The sequence below is a fragment of the Mus caroli genome, chromosome 2 (genome assembly GCF_900094665.2).
Source record: "Mus caroli chromosome 2, CAROLI_EIJ_v1.1, whole genome shotgun sequence".
NCBI lineage: Eukaryota > Metazoa > Chordata > Mammalia > Rodentia > Muridae > Mus > Mus caroli.
Window position 1 is genome coordinate 12,286,013 of NC_034571.1, and position 21,611 is coordinate 12,307,623.

The 21,611-nt window shown below is 38.1% G+C and overlaps 1 protein-coding gene across 1 annotated transcript in view; it reads left to right on the forward strand.

Moving 5' to 3' along the window:
* The window catches only part of Malrd1 (MAM and LDL receptor class A domain containing 1), a 667,530-nt gene that overhangs the window by 136,954 nt on the left and 508,965 nt on the right, over positions 1-21,611 (forward strand). The window contains exons 14-16 of the mRNA XM_021156265.1: positions 16,178-16,330; positions 16,710-16,815; positions 17,224-17,591. Of these exons, the coding sequence (XP_021011924.1) occupies positions 16,178-16,330; positions 16,710-16,815; positions 17,224-17,591 (627 nt within the window). The remainder of the gene's footprint in view (positions 1-16,177; positions 16,331-16,709; positions 16,816-17,223; positions 17,592-21,611) is intronic.

Sequence of the window (21,611 nt, forward strand, 5' to 3'; positions counted from 1 at the left end):
ATGATTTTGGTGCTTAGAGCTTCTTCTCTTTACTTGAGTTATGTATATTCTTACTCATGTAGCCTCTATCTTTAAACAAGCCCTGAGATTTCAAGTCTTTAATTTTGTTTTCTCCCTCTCATTTTTTTCTTTAGATGATGAAATACATACAATATAAAATTTAATAGTGGAAGATATGAGTGAGTTTGTAAAGTACATACTTTTGGGTATGAAGCTGAGTATTGAAACCTCAGCACTTCATAAAACCTAGATTAGTTGTTGTTCATAGTAATAATCCATGCACGCAGAAGCTAGAGGGAGGAGAATTAGAGTTCAAGGTCATCCTCATCCACTGTCAGCCTGAGTTAAGCTATTCTTGGCCTCAGAAATAAAATATAGTCTTAGGCATCTTTACTGTGCTATAAAGCAGTATTTATGTATCCACGTTGTCACAGAACCATCACCACCATTTATCTCCAGTGCCTGTCAATCTCTCTGAAACTCTATTAAATGATAGCTCTTTGTTCTCTTTTCTTTCATCCACAAGCCAATACTGTTCTTTTGTCTCTCTACAGAAGTTACACTCCTCTAAACAACTCATATAAATGAGCTACATAGTGTTCTATTGCTGAATATTGGCCTGCTGCACATAAAATAATGTCCTGGAGCTTTATGTGCATCATACCATATGACAGAATTTCTTTTTTTTTTTTTTTTTAAGATTTATTTATTTATTATATGTAAGTACACTGTAGCTGTCTTCAGACATTCCAGAAGAGGGCGCCAGATCTTGTTGCGGATGGTTGTGAGCCACCATGTGGTTGCTGGGATTTGAACTCTGGACCTTCGGAAGAGCAGTCGGGTGCTCTTACCCACTGAGCCATCTCACCAGCCCCAGAATTTCCTTTTTATTAAAGATAGAATAATAGCCTTTCTATGTACATTCCACCTCTTATTCATTCTTCTTTGTGTGAATACTTGAGTTACTCATATACTCTGGTCTTTGTGAACAATGCTTTTGTGAGAATTAACATACAAGGCTTTCATAACATCCTTTGGATTCTTTCTAGTATATAGCCCAAGCTGCAATTATTGCTTCAGCTATATTGATTCAAAATGTTCTCAGGCTTCTGAGGACTTGCCATGCTTTTCCATGAGAGCTATGAAATTTTACATCTCTATTAACAGTACATGAGCCTTTAATTTCTTTGTATCATCACATTTTATATATGAATATATATTTTTATTAGAGCATCAAATTGGACAAAGTGGTCTTCATTGTGCTGTTTGCATCTTTTATGTAATGTACTTTGCTAATACTCATCTTCTTTTTACCCTCTGTTCTTTTCCCTTTCCCCTTAACTTGGATCTCTTGTGCCTTCTCTAGCTCTCTCTCTTCTGCTTTCTGATTGCTTCCTGTGATCCCTTAGGCTCAACAAATAATGCTTATTTCCTGGTTCTGATCTTTACTTTGATCCATTTTCCAGGAGATAACATGATTTATATGATTTATTTCTTTGTTATTGCTAAATAATAGTTTATTGTTCACACATGTGGGATGGAGTGAGAGAGGGAGGGAGGGAGAGAGGGAGGGAGGGAGGGAGAGTGAGAGAGAGAGAACACATTTGCTTTTATCCATTCATCTACTTAGGTAAACTCCACTGGCTTCATAACTTGGCTATTCAATGGTAATGTGAACAGTTTAGCTGACATTTTCTATGATAGTATTAAATCTTTGGGTAGATGCTTATGACTGGAGAAGTAGCATCATTTTGTAGGTTTTTGTTGTTGTTTTGTTTTGTTTTTTAGAAACCTCATATAGCTTCCATAGCAACTGGACTAAATTGAATTCCCAGCCACAAGGCATGTGGTTTTTTTTTTTTTCCTTTTTATTTCTTCATTATAGTCATTCTAAGATAAGATTGGGTATGCACGTAATTTTAGTTTGTACATTCCTGCTGGTGGAAGATGGTGAGCATGTTTTCTTTATTAGCTCATCATTTGTTCTTCTTTTTAACATGTATCTTATGCCAACAAGTGCTTGCCGACAGGAGCCTGATACAGCTCTCTCCAGAGAGGCTCTGCCAGTGCCTGACAAAAAGAAGTGGATGATCACAGCTATTCACTGGACTGAGCATAGGGTCCCCAATGAAGGAGCTAAAGAAAGTACCCAAGGAGCTGAAAGGGTTTGCAGCCCCATAGGAGGAACAACATGAACTAGCCAGTACCCCCAGAGATCTCAGGGACTAAACCACCAACCAAAGAGCACAAATGGTGGGACTCATGGTTCCAGCTGCATATGCAGCATAGGATGGCCTAAACAGTCACTTATACTCAGAACCATGCCCATCCAAGAGTCTCTGCAGTAACCACTGATTGCTGTGAAAACAAACAATTGCTGTGACCATGGCTAGAAGAGAATTCACTAGTCTATGTATATAAACATAAATATTTAGAAGGCAAAGTATTACATGTCTGTTTAGCAAAAAATCAGGAATGGGATCCCTTCTGGGGGCTGCGACATACCTAGACACAGGCTTTTGGAACAGTATATGGTACCAAGCACATATTCTCTCCTTCTTTAGATTTTTGCAATATCTTATTTTACAAGTTAAAAATGTATAATTCACATATTAATATTCATTTTATGGGATCAATATATACAAAACAGTGTATGAAAAAGGTGTTGATAAAAATAATTTATTTAATGTTAATTTAACATATAGCACAGCTGTAGGCTTGCTTCCTCACTTGCTACTCCAGTGTTTCTTTCACCACCCAGTTTACTGACGACATTTGTTATTGTGTTCATTATGACTGCAGAACTACTTTCATAGATATACTTGTGGGACATTTTATTTTATTGTTCTGTGTTTATCTATCATCTCTATCTATCATCTATCTACCTATGTGTCCAACTATTTATCACCTATCTATGTATGATCAATGATTTGCTATCTATCTCCATTAATGCTACCCTCTGCAGCTCCTATGTATAGGAGGTGGTTTTTTTCTACTATTTTATTGCCTTTTTAATTTTATCGGTGTGGGTATGTTACCTGTATAAATGTCTGTGTGTTAAGTATGAATACTTAGAGCACATAGAAGCTTGAAGAGAGTGTCTGATTTTTTTTATTTTCTGGAACTGGAGTTACAAATGCTTGTGAAACATTATGTGGGTGCTAGAAATGGAATCCAGATCTTCTTGAAGAGCAGTAAGTGCTCTTAACTACTGAGTCATCTTCCCTGCCCATTATTGTCAACCCCAACTCATTTTATAGCTGTATTCTTACTCCTTATATCTTTACAGATATTTTACATGTTCTTTGTTTTTAAATTAATGGATAATAAATTATTAAATAGATAAATGATCACATAATAATTGTTATTTTGTCATAATTACGTACTTGCTTATGAATTGTAGTTTTCTCACTGTCAGGATAAATATATAATATATTTTATATGTATGTATAAACACACACATATACACACATACACACACACACACACACACACACACACACATATAATCTGGTATGTATGAAGAATTATTAAGGTAGGTTCTGGAATTTTACTTTTGCCGCAAACTAACCTTCACATGCTATGATTTCTGGGATGCTGATGGATGAGGGGAATTCTTGTCTGACACAGATGACCTTATCATTAAGGATATGATACTCAGTGTGGGAATTATGCCTGAGTTGCTCTTTCCTGTCCATTTAAGTGGGGGAACACAGAACTGCAGGTGTGCACTGGCTGGATTTGTGTGTCAAATTGACACAAGCTGGAGATATCATAGAGAAAGTACAGGCGGCTGGAGCCTAGAAGACAAAGGGCATGGCTGGAGAAGTGATCCAAGCCCTTGGAGGAGCCCAGACGATCATGAGTTGGATCCCAGACATTGGATAGTTGGAGATTGATTTTTGCTTTTGATTGTGACTGTGCCCTGATATTTTTCCCTCTTGAAGGAAGAAAGTATTTTAGTGCAGCCCACAGTTAAGAGACTTTTAATTGTAAAAGATATTGGGCATTTTAAAGGGATTGAACTTTTAATATGTAAAGACTGTGGGACTTTTAAAGTTATTTAGATCTTTGGGATGAATAACAAAGTAAGGGTTGAGGCTTAATAGTGATGTGTTTGTGTGTCAAGTTGACAACGGATCAATTGTACTGGCTGGTTTTCTGTCAACTTGACACAGGCTGGAGTTATCACAGAGAAAAGAGCTTCAGTTGGGGAAGTGCCTCCATGAGATCCAGCTGTGGAGCATTTTCTCAATTAGTGATCAAGGGGGAAGGGCCCCTTGTGGGTGGGACCATCTCTGGGCTGGTAGTCTTGGTTCTATAAGAGAGCAGGCTGAGCAAGCCAGGGGAAGCAAGCCAGTAAGGAACATCCCTCCATGGCCTCTGCATCAGCTCCTGCTTCCTGACCTGCTTGAGTTCCAGTCCTGACTTCTTTGGTGATGAACAGCAGTATGGAAGTGTAAGCTGAATAAACCCTTTCCTCCCCACATTGCTTCTTGGTCATGATGTTTTGTCCAGGAATAGAAACCCTGACTAAGACAAGGTGTATGTACACATGAAGTAGGTTTACATAGCAGTTAGGGATCTCATTCGTATACAACTCTTTCTTTACAATGGACTGCCAACCAATTTGTTTATTACTAAATGTTGTGAAAACTTCCCCTTTATTAAGTAGAATAGTCAGTTGTCCTGTGCAAAGCATAGATGTGTGCTATTTAATTATTCTTGAAAGGACAGTCTTAGACAAAATGGTAGTCAACAAGTTCCCATCTTAGGAGGTTGCCAAAGCATAAGAGACACATGAAGAATTGTCTAGTAACAGAGTCTGTGTTGAACACATCCAAGGATTACTTTAAAACTATATTACAGTTATAATATTTTAATAGGAACATTTATGGTTTAAATTTATTTTCACTGATAAATGAAAATATAAATTTATATATATTAAAATATATGCATGATAGTACAGTGAACCATTATTGTTTAAAAAGCAGTAATCCTGAAGATCAAATGCTGTTCTTTTTTATACATTGGCTTTCCCTTTTCCTGCAATTCTTTCTATTCACATACACAGACTTCTTTTTCATTTAATAGTTCATTTGCTAATCTTTTCTCTCTGTTATATATTGTATTTTAAGTAGTTAATGAGTATTAACTATTGATAAAGTTCAGAGCCCAATTATTTCAACTTTATCTTAACTTCAAGCATATAATCACCCAAAGACCTAATATAAGCTAAAATGAAATAAATACTAAAGTTGAGAACATACTTTAAAATATGGATACAGTATTAGTGCACTTGAAATTTGAAATAATAGCTGCATAATCAAAGCACAGCCTCAATGAACATAAGCCACCATACTAGAAACCTTAACTTTCAGTCTTCAATGTAAGTAAGGAAAATATCTAACAATTAAAAAAATAGATCCCAGGAAAGGTATAGAACTCTCTCTCTCTCTCTCTCATACATATACATGTGGATATGTATACAGTGTATACACATATGGGAGTGTGCACGTATGCATAAAGGTCAGAGACATATGTCGTGTCTTCTTTGAGTATTCTCCAACTTGTCTCTGTGACAGCGTCTCTCTGAAGCTCCCCCTGTTGTTTCAGCTGCTCTGGATAACCAATGAGTGACAGGGATCCACCTTTCTCTCCCACTCTCTTTCTAGAACTGAGGTTACAGATACTTATTGCCTGTCTTAGTTAGGGCTTCATTGCTGTGAAGAGATACCATGACTGTGACAACTCTTATAAAGGAAACTGTTTCATTGGGTCTAGCTCATAGTTTCAGAGGTTCAGTCTATTGTCATCATGACAGACTGCATGGCAGCTTGTTGCAAACATGATCCTGATAGAGCTAAAAGTTCTACATTGTGGGGTTGTGCGTATAGGGAAAGAGGAGGGAAGGAGAGAGCCCGTGTCAGGTCAGAGTTTCTATGCTCTGGGCAGGCAGACGCGGGAGGACAGCTGGATGCTTTCCACTGGGCCCCAGGTGGGCATCTGGCTGTGTGAAGCCACTGACCCCATACAGCGAGGGGTGGACAAGGGGCAGCCCCGGTACCAGGGGCCCCAGGGTGACACTCTTGGCCTTGGCCGTGGAGATACAAGAGGAGGGCAGTGGGAGAGAGGTTCCCACACAGGTGAGAATCCTGTGGCTGGAGCATAGGAAGGCCTCTGACAGGAGATTAGCCATGGTTCATTAGGAGAAAGCCTATCCCATCGCCCAAGCACAGCAGGGCTTGATGAACAGAGAAAGCCTATGGTTTTAGAGCTTTATTGTAGAAAGGCAGGGGGAAAGAGAGAAGGTAAAAGAGAAAGAGACCAGCCATGGCTAAGAGGAGAGAATGGGGAAAAGGAGAGAGAGAAGAAAGGCTAGAGTAAGAGGGAGAGAGCAAGAGGGAGAGAGTGAGGAAGGGAAAAGCAGCCCCTCTTATAGTGGACTTTTTATCTTGTTGTTGCTAGGTAGCCTGAAGATCAGAAGCTTGGGACATTGTCTATGTGACTACTCACCACATGCTTCTCTTGTGGGGACTGTGGGAGCAGTAATTTTGACAGGAGCCAGGGTTCCAGGAGACATGAGGGAATGCCTTCTGTCCCATGTAGGTGAAAATTATCACCACTGGGTTTCTCCAGGGTTCAGACCTCATCTCGAGTGGAGATCAGCCTGTCTGTACATAGTCCATTGTCCCACACTATCTTGATCCAAAGACAGCTAGGGAAAGAATGACTTCTGTAGACAGACAGGAGGATACTCTCTTCTGCACTTGTTGGAGCTTGAGCACTAGAAGCCTGCCTACACAGAGACACACATCCTCCATTGAGGCCACACCTATTCCAAGAACTCCTAGTCACAACTCCTAAGAGTACCACTTCCCATGGGCCAGACATATTTATTTGAAATAAATTTTATTAATTCTTTAGAATTTTTTTATGAATTTCAAATCATATCATATGAGTCCCATTTATATCACTATTTCTCTTCCCCATTACTTTTGCCAGATCTTCTTCCCCCCTAATTACTCACAGTACTCAGTGTTTTCTCTCTCTCTCTCTCTCTCTCTCCTTGAACCACTGAGTCCAGTTACTATTACTCAACTATTCTTGGGTCTGGGGCCGGCCCTGAAGTGGGGCCAATATACAAGGGGTTACAGTATTATAGAGAACGGATTCTTTCTGTCCCAGAAGCTGTCAAATCCCAATAGTTTTCAGACAGCGGTGTATTTTTGTGTCCACCTTCCCCACCCCATGCTGGGATTTTTTTTTTTTTTACCTGATTAGAGGTGTGTGCTGTCAACAATCACTTTGTGTTCATATGTACATTTGCCCTGAGATGTCTGGAAGACAGCTTCATAAAAAGTATCTGCCACTTTGGGTTCTTACAATTTTCGTCAGTTCTCCCCTGATGAACCCTAAGCATTGAAGCACAGATATGTGGTATAGATGTCTCATGTAGAATTAGGTACTACAAGGATTCCTATTCTCTCTGTGTGTTGATCAGATGAAGGTTGCTGTGATAATTGACTTCTACTTCAAAAAGAGAAAGATGGACTCTTGTGAGTTGTCTTCTGATTGCTACATGTAGGCAGCACATAACACCTTATTTCCTTACATGAGTAAATGCAACAAAACATTATATTTTTTATTAACTCGGTATTTTCTTCATTTACATTTCCAATGATACCCAATAAGTCCCCCAACCTCCCTCCACTCCCTCCCCCCTCCCCACTCACACTTCTTGGCCCTGGCGTTCCCCTGTACTGAGGCATATAATGTTTGCAAGACCAATGGGCCTCTTTCCACTGATGGCCAACTAGGCCATCTTCTGCTACATATGCAGCTAGAGTCACGAGCTCTGGGGGGTACTGGTTAGTTCATATTTTTGTTCCACCTATAGGGTTGCAGACCCCTTTAGCTCCTTGGGTACTTTCTCTAGCTCCTCCATTGAGGGCCCTGTGATCCATCCAAAAGCTGACTGTGAGCCTCCACTTATGTGCAGCAAAACATTATTAAGGACAATAATTTTTCATGGGTATTTCTTGGGGAATATATAAGATATCCAGTCTTTCAAGATGTTTTCCACAGAGAACCAGTGCTTGTTGGCTCAGATATCTGTAATCTACAGTGGTGGCTTTTGAAATTTAAATTTATTTTATTTCACTATTTCATGTATATGGTGCTTTACCTGCAGGAATGTTTGTGCACCAAATAGCTACCTGATACTCAGGAATGCTAGAAGGTGGTGTTAAATGCCCTAGAGGTGGACTATCAGAAAGTTATTAGATACCATGTGGGTGCTAGGAAACCTCCCAGGGTACTGTGGAAGAGAAGTGAGTGCTCCTAACTCTTGAGCCATATCTCTAATCCATCATGACATTAAAAAAAAAATCAAAGTTCCCTACCCTCTTTTACTCAGCATGGTATCTGCTTGTATGGATTAGATAGAAGAATTTGTGTTCAACCTCATTATATATCAGTGCACAATCCTTTAAAACGCTTTAAAGTGTTTTAAATTGCTGTACGCAATGCCTAAATTATTAGTTTGGAATTCCCTTTTGTATATTTTATACTTATTCCTTTCATCTACTCAAATGGGATCATTCAAACCTTCAAAGCAGTTCTAAGACATGGAAAGCAAAGCAAGACAGGGTCTATATCTGGATATTTACGATCAAAAGTCTTCTTGGATTCTGTAACAGTTTCTGTAATTTCTGTAATTTCTTACTCAGAAATGTTGGCAATGCTGACAGTGATGAACCTAACCTAAAGCCACTGTAGAATTATTAGATTTTTTTTTTTTTGCCTCTGGAAACTTTATTGGCCTATTTTAGTTTTCTAAGATTATCTTTATAAAATAACATGCAAAACAATGAAATTAATCACTCTAGTTACATGCATAGATTATATTTAGATATACTACTCTAGATTTACATTTTCTATCATAGGAAAAATACTTTAAATTTCTTTAAAATATGTATGGCAAATGATCTGATTATAAGCATTACATAAGGTCTTAATAAATTTCCCAAATAAAATATTGTAGAGACAACTTTAGCAAAACACAGTACCAAAACCTAGATTTGAAAGATTGATATATAATTTTTAAATTATTTTAAATCATAAAATATTCTACCTAAAAGCTCTTAAACTGGAAATCAAAACAAAATAGCTAATACTAAATGGTCATCACTGAGATCACACACGCGAGCAGCATCACCCTGAGCAGGTTATAGTTCAAATACAAGTGTATTTATGTGTATATACATGCATGTACAACAAGGAGGGGTAAAGAGGCCATGAATTTGAATGAGCATGGCTGAGTACATGAGGATCCAGGGGGATGAAAGGGAAGGGAGGAAAGTTGTAATTGTACAATAAGCTAAAACTAGAAAAGCAAAGCTAGTATTTCTCAATATGTACTCTAGTGTTAAAAATGAATTCAGGGGTAAAAAGTTATAAATATTTTTAAATTAATTAGAATCATTAGCTTTTATACCCATAAAGACAAGCTCTAGTTTCAGGAATTCTGGGTTAACAGGCATTCAGTTACAGATTGAAGTGCCCCTAGCACAAAGCTTACTGCATGTGAACTTTGAGGAAATAGTGCTGCAATATGGTTTTTGCAGTCGTTGCTTGTAGTGGAGATAATTGAAGAAGTCAATAATGCTCTGGAAGCAGTGACAATCCTTGAACTTCAATTATTCAAACATACCCAGAGTATTTCTCAGTAAGAAATGGCTATGGTGTGCAAAATTGTTCATGTCTGTTCTTGAAAGGTATAGCTAGACTGGAGACTAATTTCATTTTTACGTTTGTGCATAATTAAGCTTTATAAAAGTGCATAAGAATGTGGGAATGAAGAATGGTTAAAAGAACATTTGAGTTTTAATAATACTTTTTTCTATTAAAATTGTTTTCTCTTAAAATTATTTTTCCATTGATTCATAAAAGTTATATATAAATATGTATATATATATATATATACATATATAGTGTGCCTTTCAGTGTTTTCATGCATGTACACATATAATTGTATTAAGACCATGGAAATAAATCTGTATCCTTGAATATTTTTTTGTGGTACAAGTATGTAAAGCCCTCTTTTATCTGCTTTGAAATAAAGAGCATATTTCTTTTTTTTATTAGATATTTTCTTCATTTACATTTCAAATGCTATCCCAAAAGTTCCCTTTACCCTCCCCCGCCCAGATCCCCTACACACTCACTCCCACATCTTGGCCCTGGCGATTCCCTGTACTGAGGCATATAAAGTTTGCAAGACCAATGGGCCTCTCTTCCCAGTAATGGCCAACTAGGCCATTTTCAGCTACATATGCAGCTAGAGACATGAGCTCTGGGGGTAGTGATTAGTTCATATTGTATTTCCACCTATAGGGTTGCAGACCCCTTCAGCTCCTTGGGTACTTTGTCTAGCTCCTCTATTGGGGGCCCTGTGTTCCATCTTATAGATGACTGTGAGCATCCACTTCTGTATTTTCCAGGCACTCACATAGTCTCACAAGAGGCAGCTATATCAGGGTCCTTTCAGCAAAATCTTGCTGGCATATGCAATAGTGTCTGTGTTTGGAGGCTGATTATGGGATGGACCCCCGGGTGGGGCAGTCTCTGAATGGTCTATCCTTTCGTGTTAGCTCCAAAATTTGTCTCTGTAACTCTTCCCACGCATATTTTATTCCCTATTCTAGGGAGGAATGAAGTTTCCATGTGTTGGTCTTCCTTCTTCTTGATTTTCTTGTGTTTTGCAAATTGTATCTTGGGTATTCTAGGTTTCTGGGCTAATATCCACTTATCAGTGAGTGCATAACAAGTGTCTTCTTTTGTGATTAGGTTACCTCACTCAGGATGATATCCTCCAGATACATCCATTTGCCTATGAATTTCATAAATTCATTGTTTTTAATAGCTGAGTATTACTCCACTGTGTAAATGTACCATATTTTCTGTATCTATTCCTCTGTTAAAGGACATCTGGGTTCTTTCTAGCTTCTGCCTATTATAAATAGGGCTGCTATGAACATAGTGGAGCATATGTCCTTATTACCAGTTGGAACATATTTGGGTATATGTCAAGGAGATGTATATCTGGGTCCTCAGGTAGTACTATGTCCAGTTTTCTGAGGAACCACCAGACTGATTTCCAGAGTGGTTGTTCAAGCTTGCAATCCCACTAGCAATGGAGGAGTATTCCTCTTTCTCCACATCCTCATCAGCATCTGCTGTTACCTGAATTTTTGATCCTAGCTATTCTGACTTGTGTGATGTGGAATCTCAGGGTTGTTTTGATTTGCATTTCCCTGATGATTAAGAATGTTGAACATTTTTTCAGGTGCTTCTCAGCCCTTCAGTATTCCTCAGTTGAGAATTCTTTGTGTAGCTCTGTACCCCATTATTTAATGGGATTATTTGAATTTTTCGAGTTCAGCTTCTTGAGCTCTTTCTAGATTGGATATTAGTCCCCTATCAGTTTTAGGATTGGTAAAAATTCTTTCCCAAGCATATTTCACAGTATGATGTTCCTTACTCGTTCCCTTATGTAATAGAGCACCAATGTTGGTTGCCCCATCCCATCCATGGCTTGTTAAACAGTAGCCAACTTTGACCATCCTTACCTTTTTTCTCATTTCTGGTAGCCACCTTCTACTTTGAACTCTGCAAGATCAACTGCTTTGGGTTCCACATGGGACCCAAAGGCATGAACTATTTGCTTTCCCTGCCTGAATTCCAAATCCTGGCTATTGGGAGTAATGCTACAAAGGTTTGGGTAAAGCTGATTCATTTTCCAAAGTGTTGCTAAAGGGGTCAATTCTAAGAAAACTAAAATGTATGCTCAGTGGTGCTTCTAGACTACCTGTTATTGGAATATTCCTCATGTCCACAGCATCATGTTCCTTTTATCAGAAAATCAAGTTTCTTCTTTGGGTAGCTTTATGTGCTGTCTTCTGTTTTTGTATAGTAAGAATTCTTAGATCCTCTACTGAAGTTCTTCTAATTCAGAAATAAAGGAATTTTTTTCACAGGGACTAACATGGCGTCTAAATATTTTTGTAGCTTTCCAAATCTATACACATTTATATTTTATTTGTATATTATATTGTTGAAATATATATAGCTTTTAAGCTGCAAAGAATTAATCATTCCTTGCAATTTATTGTTATCTCACAGTTATTACTTCTTTTTGATTGTGAGTACCATTTTATTTTGCTTCAAAAGAGTTTAACTTTAGGAAATCATTATTCTTTTTTTATTTGGATATTTTCTTTATTTACATTTCAAATGTTATCACCTTTCCTGGTTCCCTCCCTCCCAAAAACACCCTATCATATCCTCCCTCCCCCTGCTTCTAAGAGGGTGTTCCTCCACCCACCCATCCTTTCCCACCTCCCTGCCTTTGATTCCCCTACACTGGGGCATCTATCAACCCTTCATAAAACCAAGGACCTCTCCTCCCATTGATGCATAACAAAGACATCCTCTGCTACATATGCAGCTGGAGCCATGTGTACTACTTTGTTGATGGTTTAGTCCCTGGGAGTTCAGGGGGTCAGGTTGGTTGATATTGTTCTTCCTATGGGGTTGCAAACCTTCAACTCCTTCAGTCCTTTCTCTAACTCCTCTATTGGGGACCCCACTCTCAATCTAATGGCTGGCTGTGAACATCCACATCTGTATTTTTAAGGTTCTGGCAGAGCCACTCAGGAGAGAGCCATATCAGGTTCCTTTCAGCATGAACTTCTTGTCATCCACAATAGTGTCTGGGTTTGGTGACTCTATATGGGATGAATCCCCAGGGGGACAGTCTCTGGGTGCCCTTTCCTGCAGTCCCACTCAGGAAAGTCTCCTGCTCACTACTTTATCTCCATACTTGCTCCTGTGACTGTTTTGTTCTCCTAAGGAGAACCGAATCACCCACAGTTTGGTCTTCCTTCTTATTGAGATTTATGTGGTCTGTGAATTGTATCTTGGTTATTTGGAGCTATGGTGCTAATATCCACTTATCAGTGAGTGTAAACCATGTGTGTTCTTTTGTGATTAGATTACCTCACTGAGGATGATATTTTCTAGTTCTATCCATTTGCCTAAAAATTTCATGAATTCATAATTTTTAATAGCTGATACTCTATCATGTACCACATATTCTTTATACATTCCTCTGTTGAAGGACATTTGGCTCCTGGCTATTATAAATAAGGCTACTATGGACATAGTGCAACATGTGTCCTTATTACATGTTGGAGCATTTTCTGGGTATATGGCAAGGAGATGTATAGCTGGGTCCTCAGGTAGTACTATGTCCAATTTTCTGAGGAACTGCTAAACTGATTTACAGAGTGGTTGTACCAGCTTGCAATTTCACTAGCAATGGAGGAGTATTCCTCTTTTTCTACAACCTCACCAGCATAAAAAAACCTGAGTTTTTGATTGTAGCCATTCTGATTGGTGTGAGATGGAATCTCAGGGTTGTTTTGATTTGCATTTCCTTGATGACTATGGATGTTGAACATTTCTTTAGGTGCTTCTTAGCTACTTGGTATTCCTCAGTTGAAAATTCTTTGTTTAGCTCTGTACCCCATTTTCAAATAGGGATATCTGGTTCTCTGAAATCTAATAATATACAGCAAACCAGTAGCCAACATCAAACTGAATAGAGAGATACTTGAAGCATCCTAAAACTAAATTAAATCAGGGACTAGTAAGGCTGCCCATTCTCTTCCTATCTATTAAACATCTTACTTGAAATTCTAGATAGGGCAATTAGATGATAAAGGAGGAGAAAGGGATACAACAGGGAAAGGAAGAAGTGAAAATATCACTATTTGCAGATAATATGTTCGTATATTTAAGTGACACCAAAAATTCCACCAGAGAACTCCTAAACCTGATAAACAACTTCAGCTATGTGGCTGGATATAAAATTAACTCAAACAAATCTGTAGCCTTCCACTCCTCAAAGGATAAACAGACTGAGCAAGAAATTAGGGAAATAACACCCTTCACAATAGTCACAAATATTACATACCTTGGTGTGACTCTAACAGGTGAAAGACCTGTATGACAATAACTTGAAGTCTCTGAAGAAAGAAATCAAAGAAGATCTCAGAAGATAGAAAGATCTCCTGTACTCACCGATTGGCAGGATTAATATAGTAAAAATGGCCATCTTGTAGAAAGCAATCTACAGATTCAATGCAATCTCCACCAAAATTCCAAATCAATTCTTCATAGAGTTAGAAAGAGCAATTCTTAAATTCTGTTGGAATAACAAAAAACACAGGATAGTGAACACTATTCTCAACAAAACAAGTTCTTCTGGAGGAATCACCATACCTGACTTCAAGCTATATTACAGAGCAATACTGATTAAAACAAAACAAAGAAAGAAACAAACAAAAATCAACTGCATGGTATTGGTACAGAGGCAGGCAGGAAGATCAATGGAATAAAATTGAAGACCCAGAAATGAGCCCACAAACTTGATCTTTGACAAAGGAGCCAAAACCTTCCAATGGAAAACAGACAGCATTTTTAACAAATGGTGATGTTTCAACTGAAGTTCAGCATGTAGAAAAATGCAAATCGACCCATTCTTATCTTCTTGTATAAAGCTAAAGTCCAAGTGGGTCTAGGACTTCCACATAAAACCAGATAAACTGAAACTTATAGAGAAGACAGCAGGTAAGAGCCTCGAACACATGGGCACAAGGGAAAAAATCCTGAACAGAACACTAATAGCTTATGCTGTAAGATCAAGAATCAACAAATGGGACCTCATAAAATTGCAAAGCTTCTGTAAGGCAAAGGACACTGTCAATAAGACAAAATGCAACCAACAGATTTGGAAAAGATCTTCACCAATACTACATCTGATGGCGGACTAATATCCAATATATACAAAGATCTCAAGAAGAGAAATCAATATTCTAAGTACGAAATGCATTCTTCATTGTGTGTATTGATAATTGTGTCTGCTAATTGAGATATGGCTTTTATTTATTTACTGAAGTACTCAGTATTTAAAAGTGTTTTAGATGCATTTACACATTCCACTGATATTGACAAGAGTCGAAGTGATATGCTGGTCAAATTTCAGGAAGGAAATTTAATAGAAGATAAACATATATATTTGAGAGAAATGTCAAACATTAGCTGTAACATGCATGTCTCATACATAAGTAACATTTTCAAAATTTAGAATGATTTATCACTAGCTTAAAATGCTCTTAGTAAGAAGTCTAATTTTATTTACTTTATACTTTCATCTGCAGATGGCTGCTTCTTTCCTTACACCTTTACAAAGACATACTTCATGTCCTTAGCCAAAAGTAGCCAGTGGTAAAGGATATCAATGAATCAATCACAAATGGCAATCATTTTTCACTGGCTGCCCATTCCACTAAGGGAAATTAGATCATGCCTTCTGGCTTTTCTTTTTTTCCAATGTAATAACCAGATTTTTCTCTCTTTTTTCTCAACTATTATATTAAAGGATATTTTATAACTTGCTCATTTGTGGCCTTGATGACATTGCACACTTTTCCCTAAACTCCCTTTTGTTCTTCATAAAAAGTCCCGTCTTCATCACTTTTGGCATAGGGTCCTTGTGGAACTGTATGAAATATTGAGCACGGAGGTTCTTGTGTAGGCACCACTAATGCTGCACTCTTGACGTTCATGACTTCTGTTCTTCCTGACCCTTCCCTTCTTTGTTCACTAGAAGAGTTTGTGAGCATTTACTGATTTCTAGGCATATTTTCTAGGAAAACCTTCTACCTTCTACACAATTCAGTTGACACACATGCCAATATTTGAAATACCAACCCCTATAGAAACAAACACCCGGCTAATGTTGAAGGAGGAGAAATTAAGTGATTATTAGAATGATGTAGCAAATGTTAGCAATTCCTTAACCAACAAAGCTAACTGATGCTTGTTCCTAGAAAAGAATGTTTGGGAAAACTGAATTTATGAAATTGAGAATTCTGCCTTCTCATTCTAGTATGAGAAGCATGTCCCATTTTCAGTCCTAGAATGATCTTAATTTTCCTTCTGTGACTTTTTGTACCTGAAGGAGTACTGTGAGGCTATATCCACTTGAGTGCTACATTCCCAAAGCAGGGGACTCTGGAAGTCTAAGAGTATCATTTCTCTTCTTTAGTTGCTGATTGTGACTTTGAAGCAAACAGCTGTGGGTGGTTTGAAGCCAGTGGTGGTGATCATTTTGACTGGGTGTGGAGCTCCCAAAGTAATCTTTCTGCTGATTTAGAACAACAAGCTCCACCTAGAGATCACACTCATGGAACAGCTCAAGGTAAGCCCCTAAAGATGTTTTACACACACCTATAGACTGCTGGGTTAGACCTGGGAATCTGTGTGTGAAGATCACAACATGATAGGACAATACTGACAGTCATCTGAGTTGCCTGCAAGAAATGATTTCTTTATGGGTAATATGATTGGAATTGAGACCTTTTTGCCTGCATTAACTGAAATTAAAAATTGACTGTTGACATCATCCAAATGCAGGTATAAATACAAAATCAAATTTTAGTATTGATATTGACTTTTTATTGTTGTGCAATTTTAATGGACATGAACACACTTGGCATTGCATTAAGAGACAGAAGGGCTCTCACTGCATTGTAGAATCCAGTAGGTAAACTTAATACTTTGTTTTTACATCCCCACAGGGCATTTCATGTTCATTTTGAAGACGAGCAACAGCTTCTTTCAAACTGCTAAACTTCAGAGCCCAACTTTCAGCCAGACAGGGCCTGGGTGCACACTGTCATTCTGGTAACTATATATGATGGTAAATTATCCTAGTAGGATGGTGGCTGCAGGCCTATCCCTGCACTTGCCAGCTATTCAAGTTTTATCCCTGGATGCACTTTATAATGACGACTGCACTAAGTTAAAACAATTGTGACTTCAGAGTATAATATCAGTATTGGTTAATTTATTTCTTAAGATGAAAGGAGGTCTTCCCTTCTACCACTGGCTTTTAACTTAAATGGGAGTCTCCCTGTGTCTTACAAGAGAGTTATTTCAGTAGACAAATTCTTTCAAATGGCCAATTACAAGTACTGCAGGAAAGAAATGTGTCTGTTGAGACAATTAACTTGAAATTGATTGGAGAGGAAACACAGAAAGATCAACAATGTCGTCTCTCTTATAATGTATTCATATATTATGTTCTTTCAGGTTTTATAACTATGGACTGTCAGTGGGGGCAGCTGAGTTGCAGCTACATCTAGAAAATTCCAGGGACACCACTGCCCTCTGGAGAGTGCTATATAACCAAGGCAGCCAGTGGTCAGAGGCAACTGTCCAGCTTGGACGCCTCACTCAACCCTTCTATCTGTCACTAGAGAAAGTCAGTCTGGCAGTTTATAGTGGGGTCTCTGCGATTGATGACATCCATTTTGAAAACTGTGCTCTTCCTCCTCCTGTGGAGAGTTGTGATGAACCAGACCACTTTTGGTGTAGACAGACGAAGGCTTGCATAGGAAGGCATCAGCTCTGTGATCTGGTTGATGATTGTGGAGATCACACAGATGAGACTGGCTGTGGTAAGTTAATTAGTTACGTTTTAAAATTAAGTTATTGGGGGGCTTACTATGTTTGGCCTCCCTTTCTGGTTAGTAATTATTGGTCTTGATTAATTCACTGCCAATGGCTAAGATATAATTGAAAAGTTGATGAATTCTGCATGGTTTGTTAATCAAATTAACTAGACATGTCAGTATTATTTGTTTCTTTATTATTATGTCTGTATGTTATGTGTATGAATGCTTATGCATGCCATAGTGCTTTGTGGAGGTCAGAGAACAACTTGCCTGAGTCAATCCTCTCCTTCCACCATGTGGGTTCTGAGGATCAAGGTGTCAGGTGTAACGGCAAGCACCTTTAAGGCTGAGCCATCTTGCAAGCTCCTTGCCATTCATTCTTAAGTAGGTTTACTTCTAGAGAAACCTTGATGAAAAATGATGACAGCATTCCTACCTTCATGTGCTTCACAGTCTAACTGAAAAGATAGACATTCAAGCATTACTCATCAAATATATAATGACAATTTTATAATGGAGAAAGCTATGGTGAAGCTTTATAGAATAGTAAAATTGGGTTTTCTACAGGTGATGACTTAGCTAAGATCTGAAACATGGTAAGTTAAACTTACATTCAAAAGTCATTATGTATGAGACAGATGAAAGTTAGGGTGCATAAAGAGAGCACAAATCAGATATAGCATAGTAGGGAGGTCAAGGTCATCGATCGATCATTGTGATCCACACTGAAGGAGCATTCTTTATTTCAAAGGTATTTAGAGTGGTGATAGGACTAAAATCTGACATATGCAAATGTCACTGTGGGTGTTGTGGAACGAATGTATTTGGGCACACACTTGCGAGATAACTTGAGGAGCATTGCAGCAGCCCAATGGTGACAGTGAACTGTGTTGACAATGAGGTCTGAGTCAGGGGGAAGGAACAGAGGCACCTGTGTATGGGTCTCTTGTTTGTTTGCTTCTTTTTTTGTTCTGTTTTCCAGGAGCTGATAGGGAAGTGCCAAAGCTCAAGAGTTTTTCTGGTTTCAAACTGCAAAATGTTTGTGTTATCTTGAAATGGTCTGGCCCTCAGTTTGCGGAGCCTGGCTTCCACTGATCATGTGCTTACAACTGCAAATAAAGTAGCCATTAGCAGAATTATTTGTTTACAAAATCGGTTACAAAAATATTTCTAGCATTCGTGGACTACTATTTTTGTCTAAGAACAATTTATAAATTTTAAGGTTCTGAGTTTCAAAAATTAGAAAACTCATCAGAAAAGAAACTGAAAACACTAAACGCTCAATACTGCTGTAGGTAACTTTCAGATAGGAATTTCCATATTAGTTGCTGTGGAATGCTTTGTGTAATATGATCTTTGATATACATATTACAAAAATATATTAAAATTCAAATAAATATTTAAATCATTAAATGTACACAACTCTTATTTGAGTGAATAGAGTTAACATTGAGTTTAACAGTGGTAATCATATGATATGTAGCTTTTCAAAATCTAATTTAATCTTTGGAAATGTGTAAAGATATTTTTAGCTTTTTAAAATTCTCACAATAGTTTTTGAACATCGTGACATTAATAGAATCGAGTGTAATGTATCATAATATAAATAAATATAATCATAATTTCAACATAGTTCTTACTTATTTAATGGTCTTAAGAAATAACTGCAGCACTCACTTACTTTATTGAATATACTATACATTACACATCCCCATATTTAGAATGAGTTTCCTGCAGGGTGCCCAGAAATGTGGTCTTTTCTTGAACAGTAGAGCTCCACATTCCACAAGATTGAATGTAGAGTCAGTATGTTAATGGTTAATGTAAAAACTTGTTGGATTTAGTGTCAGTTTTATGTCAAAAACTCAGCAATTTGACATGCTCCTTCTGCTTCACAGCCAACGACTGACATGTGGGAAGTACCTAGAATGTCCATAGTTCCCACCACAGCTGGCTTTGTTAGTCACAAACAAGCAGTCCGCAGATGCAAGCCTGTCTTCCTGCTGACATCTGCTCACTGATTCTCTTCATTAGGTCCAAGCTTCTCTTCTGGAATGTCTACACAGATGTTTTGTTGTAGCCCAGTTGCTTTGATTCACCTGCAGTCTTATTGATTGTTCAGGGTGCTTGCTCACCTTTGGCACCAAGAACCATCAATGAGATGAATAGTTAAAAGACAGTTGACATTCATATTTTAAATATTAGCATATAAATTAAGCTAAAATGTGAAACTACCTATGAATTCTAAATCTCTTCTCCTCAGTCCAGTACTTCCAAATGCATATTTTTATCCCATTTCTTTTCTAAAGCAAATACCTCATGCCAACATGTCTTGAAAAATGAACATGCTCCAATACTACCCTAAAAATAGACTACTTGATTGATAAGATCCTAGTCAATTCTTTGTAAGTTTGACTAAATGATGTCAGAAGTTTAAAAGCCCAAGCTCCCTTTTTATACTGTGATGGGAATATAAATGAATACAGTCACTGTGGAAAGTAGAATGATTTGTCAACATACCCCAAAATAGAGCTACCCCTTGATTTGTTATAGTTGTACCATTACTGGGCATATAGCTGAGAGAGCACAAGGTAGCATATAATGGGTAGTGCTGTAGAGCTGGCTATGTTTATTCATGAGAGCCAAATTAGGAGATAAGCCTTACTACTCTTCACTGGAAAAAAAAACAGACATATTCAAGGCTGTGCATATAGCCAATAGCATTATATTCAGGCACAAACAAGAACAAAAGCATGTCATATACAGAAAAAATGATAAAACTAGAGACCATCATAGGAGTGAAATAAACTAGACTTAGAATGTCAGATTATATGTTTATCAAAAAAATAAAGAGATATTAAGATAAGTTCTATGGGGGTATGGTGAAGTATGGGAGAAGTGGGTGCCTTGGCGGGCCCATGTCAAGGCATCCCTTCCCCATAAGAGACCAACACACGATGCTATAGGTTAGAATAGAGTTTATTGAGAGCATGGGAAATGAGTTAAGAGAGTAGTAGAGGCAGAGAGAAAGGAAGAGAGGAGAAAGTAGAGAAGTAAAAGTAGAGTCTGGCCATGACCACGTGGAGGGGGTGGGGAGAAGTGAATGGGGACAGAGGGGGATCAAGTAGGCAAGAGGCAAGGAAGGGAAGCAGCAGTAAGAGAGGAGGGGGCAAGCAGCCCCTTTTATAGGGCCAGGCCTACCTGGCTATTGCCATGTAACCATAGGTAGGAGCATACCTGTCTGTTGCCAGGTAACTGTGGGGGTAGAGTCCAGACAGAATACAAACAGATATGTATTCCTTTCTGTCATGTGTAAAATCTAATGGAAAATAGATGAGATTGTTTAAGAGACATGGCACAGCAGTTAAGAGCTCTTACTGCTCTTGTTCTGGCTCTGTTCCCAGCACCCACATGGTAGCTCACAGCTGTTTATAAATTCAATTCAGGTGATCCCATACCTTTTCTAATCTCCACAGGCTCCTGAATGCTTGTGGTCCAAATATGTACACTAAGGCCTGCACATGCATACATACATACATACACACACACAAATATTAGAAAAAATAGATGGCATGTAATTGGGACTATTAGAAAAGGGGAAGATAATCAGGAAGGAAGAAGAACTTTTCAATGACTGTGGTAAAACATCATGACCAGGCAACTTAGTAAGACAGTTTAACTGGGGGTTTATAGTTTCAGAAGATGAGAGTTCCTGACCATTATGGTAGAGAACATGGGAACAGACCAGGTAGTCATGGCACCAGAGCTGTACCATACAGCCAGAACCACATAGCCAATGGAACCAAATTTGACTGCATGCTTAGGATTCAACCTGACCCCTCTTCCTGAATCACATTTTCATAAGATTTCTTTTGTTGCATTAACTTTTCTTTTATGATTTGGAGGCTTTGCTGCAGGGGTTATTTTCCTGAAGGAGACCACTCTTTCTATTCCCTTCCAGTCTGACCTCATTAAGTCTTTTCAATACAAGTCTTGGCTCCAGCATTACATTTCCTGGAACTT